The sequence below is a fragment of the Plectropomus leopardus genome, chromosome 15 (genome assembly GCF_026936395.1).
Source record: "Plectropomus leopardus strain MGB_pleo_1.0 chromosome 15, ASM2693639v1, whole genome shotgun sequence".
Classification (NCBI taxonomy): Eukaryota; Metazoa; Chordata; class Actinopteri; order Perciformes; family Serranidae; genus Plectropomus; species Plectropomus leopardus.
The window spans coordinates 24,514,949-24,520,948 of NC_142190.1; the positions used below are offsets into that span (position 1 = coordinate 24,514,949).

Consider the following 6,000-nt stretch of genomic DNA (forward strand, 5'->3'; position numbering starts at 1 on the left):
AAACATCTGTTGTGGCATGTCCTGTGTGGCTCAAACACCTTCTGTGTCTCCTAGTGTTACCCTCACGTTAGACAAACGTGCACAGAGAGAAACAAGCATATTAAGTGTTAACATGGTTATAAGGTGCCAATATTATATACTGAACAGAACACCAAAGGTGGACCAGTCTCTTCTGATTGATGTGTTTAGATGAGGCCTTTACATCAGATTGGGCTATTATTTTGATTATGCATCTGTAGATTCTGAAGGTTTTGTGAAGTGTAAAGTTTTTGCAAAACCAAAATTTTATACTTTGAATTTTCCAGATCATCAATGAAGTGTTTGAATAGTAGTTAAAACATGAGGTTGCCAAGCAACTCTGTCATACAGGGAAAATATTAGTTCAGGATTTCCTTTTTCCTCTTCTGTCTTGTTTGCCCTCCACGCATATTTATTAAAATACCATTAAGTTAATAAATTGGTTTGAATTGTGATCATTTTTCCTCCTATCAGGTAATCAATGCCATAGAGCAGGACTACCGGCTGCCACCGCCACCTGACTGCCCCACCCATCTGCACCAGCTGATGCTGGACTGCTGGCAGAAGGACCGCTCGGCGCGCCCTCGCTTCGCCGATCTTGTCAGCGCTCTGGACAAGCTCATCCGCAACCCCGCATCACTGAAAATAGTGGCTCAAGAAGGCGCAGGGTGAGTGCAGATGTGTCTGAGTGATTGACAGACAACCTGCCTGATGAGGTCACAAATATGCAGCCTGAGAATGAAGAGAGAAAAGCCAGCATGCCAGTCATTTGATGATGTCCCTCTCTTTAAGACAGACATTACCCTCCCACTGCCCAATCTTATGTACCACCTTAATGTCCCGCTGTGACCTGTCAGCCTCTTGCTGTGCCCATTTCCCTTCCTCCACATTCTGCCTGTCAGCTGCTTGCATACAGCAGAGGCCAGTCCACCTCTGACAAATCCCATTGTTTGTCCCTGTCAGTCACTCAGCCTCAGATTATACCTTTGCCTGTCGGCTGGAATGTTGCTGCAGGATATATATAAGCTCCTCGGCGTTGTTTGGGTGACAGTGTGTGTAAAGTTCCTCCTTTGTTCCTCTACTCTGTCCCACAGGCCGTCCTACCCCCTGCTGGACCAGCGTGCCCCTTTAGCCCTCTCGTCATGTGCTTCAGTGGGGGAATGGCTGAGGGCCATCAAGATGGAGCGCTATGAAGACAGCTTCCTTCAGGCCGGCTTCAACACAGTGGACCAGCTGGCCCAGATCACCACACAGTCAGTTCTTATCTCCACTTTTCTTATCTTGACCTCTGGGGGAGCATTTTCACTTTGCAGTGCACACTTTCAAGGCATAAGGTCAGGGAGCTAGGCTTGTAGTCTTTGGTTGTTTGCAAACAGGCTAAATTACTTCCTGAAAAGTTTTGACCGCAATTTCCTGAAGTGACATTCTTATTTTTAGGGATGCACAGATCTCAAATTTCTGGGCCAATACAGATACAGATGTTAAAATAACAATTTGGCCAGTAGCTGATACCAATATTTTTGTGTTGTTTATTTTGTGTTCAGTGTACCCCCACCCCAAAAAGAAATATTTGTTATAGAAAAAATACCTCATTCATTATACTACCTTTGTGTGAGCACAAATTCAATCTTAACAAATTTATAAAACAACCTTTAAGACTACCATATTTTTTATCTTGAATAATATATTATACGTCTCTCTCTTTTATCTGTTTTGTATTGCTGCCAAAAACGACATATTACAAGATTACACTAAACGCATGATGATAACGTTATCATTTACCTTCACTCAATACTCATTAGAGCTTGAACGCATCATAATGTAACTTAATGCAGCCTCTGTTAGCTGTTAGTTACGGCCATCGGCTGCTAATAGCTAACATAAACTAGCTCCCCTGATGCAGGTTTTTTTAAAAATAGGATGCATCCCCTGGCAAGTAGAAAGTGAGTTTACTGTGTCCTTTAGTCCCAAAGGCATCCCGGGGAAGATCTTTATTCATCCCAAAACACATTTTCTATTAACAATGGGACGCCATTAGTCTCGAGCTCTGCTTTTTAGCTGCGCAAAATTAATGTGACAACAAAAAAACATTAGCCGCTGCCATCGGTGAATGTCATCTCGCCTCCAGGCCGATGGAAGTAAACAAGGCAAAATCCAGCTGATAACAATGTTTGAACAATAAATCGGTGTGTCCCTATTTTTATTTGAATATGACATCTGAAATATTATTTTTATTGTCCATCACATCTGTAGCTTTCTTTTTTCTGCTGTTCCTGTCTGATGAGTGTTTTTTCTCGTCTGTGTTCAGGGATCTGCTGCACATGGGAGTGACTTTGGCCGGGCACCAGAGGAAAATCCTCTCCAGCATCCAGACAATGACCTTTCGGAACAAGAGCACTGCGACTGTGACCTTCTAGCTCACCTGTCTGCTGACCTGGACGTGAAATCCAGCACAAAGGTGCAGCTAAGTACCGAGAGCACTCTGGATCCTCTCCTGTGACCCACTTTGAACACGGACTCCAAGAGAGCGTGGCAGAAATTACTAACGACCTGAAAAAAATGTAGAAAACAACAACAACATAAAAAATTTAAAAAAAGATGACTTTCCCAGCGGGATGAGAGAGAAGTCCAGAGACAGGCGAGCCCCCGTCACCAGGGGATGAAGCTGACATTGAGCAGACTTGTTTCTGCCTCATTTTTACAGTTTGTGCTCAGTGTTTTTATATCTTCCTGAAGTAAGAACTCAATAAATGTGCGAAACCAAGAGGAGAAACAAATCAGAAGTTTCTATAGTATCATGTCATTTTCGGAAACTGGCAGTCGACCGGTTCATTGTCCCAGAAAAAAAATCCCTTCACCAAAGGAGACAAAAAGAAATGCCAGAGCCAATCCAAGGATTTCACTTGTCACATCGTTGTTTTGAATGAGACGTGCTTTCACCCTTGGTGTCTTGCATTAAATCCATCTGGATTAAATTACCGCGATGACATTTCTCACATCAAGACTGAACATTTTAACTGACGTCTTTGTTTCTATTTGATTTCAACATTACCTCCTCTTTACTCAGGTGTGATGTGTGATGCGAACTTTGGAGGATGCTGTTCTAATCAAAGTCCTCTCATCTTCTTCCCCCCTCATCGGCTCCACAGCGCGTGACGGAAAAGAGAGACAAAGAGACATATCAGCACTTTTTGTCATGTCAGAGTGAATTGTAATCTTCAGTTAATTCCATGCGTTTCTCTTAGAGCGTGGTTGGTTATTTCTACTGCCTGTGTTTCTGCCGGCAGCTCAGTTTTATTATAGTCAGACCGAACAAGGACCAAGTGGATTCAGAGACCAGAGAACACTGTAGAATCCGTTTCCTTTGTAGAAAAAGGAAGCTATCTGGCCTCAAACTTCTTTTTCTTGATATAACTGATGCATTTTTAATTCTCTTACTCTGTATTCTCCATCTTCCAGTGCCATTCAGTCGTCTTTGTGGACTTAAATGCCAATTTTATAAAGCGTAAATCTCTCACGAGTGCTTCTTGTCTCATTAAAATGTACCTCAAAGGGTTACTTTGACATTTTGAAGTTGAGTGTATTATTTTCCTTCGTGCTGGTTGTGAAGTCTGCAAATTGTTTCTGCTTTTGCCTTAAAGCTACATGAAAACACTTTCTTCAAATTCTTCACATTCGGCATGGAAAACAATGTACAGCTACCAGCTGAGCTAACATGCTAGCTTGCACTCAGCAGTATCCACTGGTTTCAGGGTGGAATGCTAACATCACTGTCGAGCTGCTGTTTGATTAGCTGAGTACCCCCCGCACACTTTATTACAAGTGCTTGTTGAAGAAGAATAACAGACTGGAGTTCAAAATGTCAAAGACTTTGCATCTCTCGAAGGATAATACCAGTGTTTTTGACATTTCAGCCGTGCATAATTTCCCTGCATTTAAAATTAAGCTTGAGCAGCCACTAAAACATACTCAGACAACTATATTCAATACAAAATGCTAAGATGTCTTTTTCTAAATGGTGTCACCATTGTGCCGCAGATCACTTTTATGATTTCGTGACTTTGGTTTCAATTCTCATTTGGCAATTTAGGTTTTCATTCGGTTGGACTTTAACATGGCATTTCTGTCGTGATAATTATCTGGGGTTTCAGGGAGATAAAAGTGCAAATTACACACATTTAACATCCATTCAAATGTGACGATCAACAGCTTTAAGGAAATTCACACCAAAAATTAGTTGGTGGCGATGGAAACACTCTGAGTTAGTGTTTGTATTATCACTTAAATATCCAAGTGTGGTGGAAATGTCACTCCTTAATCAAAAACACTGGTATTGTCATGCAAAAGTCTGAGAGATACCTTTAAGGATTATGGGAAATGTGGTCTTCATATTGAAGATCTCAATAATTTGAAATATTGAATAGATAAAGTATGTTTTGATTACTGTCCTGTGTGTAGGCTAATCTGTATTCAGTATTCATAATAAAGATAAACGCCATTGTTTACCATCAAAGACTCCTTTTTATGCATTATGTTTATGGGTCGTCTGTATAAATTACCATATGTCACTTCATCACGGTCTTGTGAACTCAATATCTCAACAATGCCTGTAGAAAATGTCATCAAATTTGGCACGGACATCCACTTGGTTTCGAGGATGAACTGATTAGTTTTGGCGGTCAAAGGTCACTGTGACCTCATCTGTCCGTCCCATTCTTGCAAACATAATATCTCAAAAGGGCCTTGAGGGAATTTTCTGAAATGTAGCACAAATGTTTTCTTGGACTGAACAATAAAGTGATTAAATTTTGATGGTCAAAGGTCAAGGTCAATGTGACTTTTGTTTGTGTCATTCTCGTCAACACAAATATTTTAACAACATCCTGTGGAAATTTCCTTGAATTTGGCACAAACGTCCTATTGGACTCAACAAAACTCTGATTAGATTTTGGTTATCTTACAAAAACTCAAGAATTCACACATTAATAGTGACAAAATTTCACACAAATGTCTAACAGGATAAAATGACGTAGTCACGACAATTTAGATCCAAAGAGTCAAATGTCAGCTTCACTGTGACATCTTAATGCTCTGCAGAAACACTATTCTGGCCATTACTCAACATCAAATCCCAGGAACAGAAGGAGAGACATTTGGTTGGCTACTGAATTTGTGACACTAATTTTGGATGTGTATCTTGAAACTGTACTGACTGTATAAATCTTCTGTGCTGACGGGGGAAGGTGTGTGAAGCATACACGTTTTGCCCAAAAATACACTTAATACCTTTTATTAAATTCTTTCAAAGTCACTACATGTGTGAATCTGGATATATGAACATTCACTGCAACCTGAGTAATTGGCACAGGCATACAACGACGAGGCAGTGATTCTAGCTCTGCGCATTAACGTGACAGCCTCTGTTGATCATCAAAGTCATTCTCACCTCAAGTGGAGCATGACAACTGCACAAATGTATGTGGACACCATTGTGTAAGACATCAGAGGAAGTTCCTATCTGACCTGAAATCCATTTAATTTACCAGATGACAATCTGATCTGTTCAAGTGACCACAGTGACTTTTAATTCAGAGGCTCCACCTTTATCAAAACAAATATTACTGGATTCACTTGAACCTTTTTTCTCTACTTTCAACATAAATAAATTGTTCTTGGTTTCCCCTTTTCTTTAAAACATTGGTTAGGTAACGCCATATGATCACAGCAGAAATGAGCAAGTAATACGTCTAATGTGCTATTTTTTTTCTGACTTCTTTGTGGCTCTTGTTGCAAACATGCCTCTCACCTATCCTGCCGCCCCAATTTTTAATAATGAGAGAGAAACTGGAGACTTCGAGAGTGAGAATTGAGTCTCACTCCCCCTTACATTTCCCAGCTTTGCCTCTCCTCCTGCCTTCTGTTTCTCCAGAGAGCCTTTTACCCCTCGAGGGGTTGGAAGCTTGTCCTCTCCTATGTTTCCCT

At 40.8% G+C, this 6,000-nt stretch overlaps 1 protein-coding gene across 1 annotated transcript in view; it reads left to right on the forward strand.

The window, feature by feature from the left end:
- Nucleotides 1-4,844, forward strand: part of ephb4a (eph receptor B4a) — a 48,249-nt gene extending 43,405 nt beyond the window's left edge. The window contains exons 15-17 of the mRNA XM_042498650.2: nucleotides 493-686; nucleotides 1,113-1,271; nucleotides 2,327-4,844. Of these exons, the coding sequence (XP_042354584.2) occupies nucleotides 493-686; nucleotides 1,113-1,271; nucleotides 2,327-2,435 (462 nt within the window). The 3' untranslated portion in view covers nucleotides 2,436-4,844. The remainder of the gene's footprint in view (nucleotides 1-492; nucleotides 687-1,112; nucleotides 1,272-2,326) is intronic.
- The last annotated feature ends 1,156 nt before the right edge of the window (nucleotides 4,845-6,000 follow it).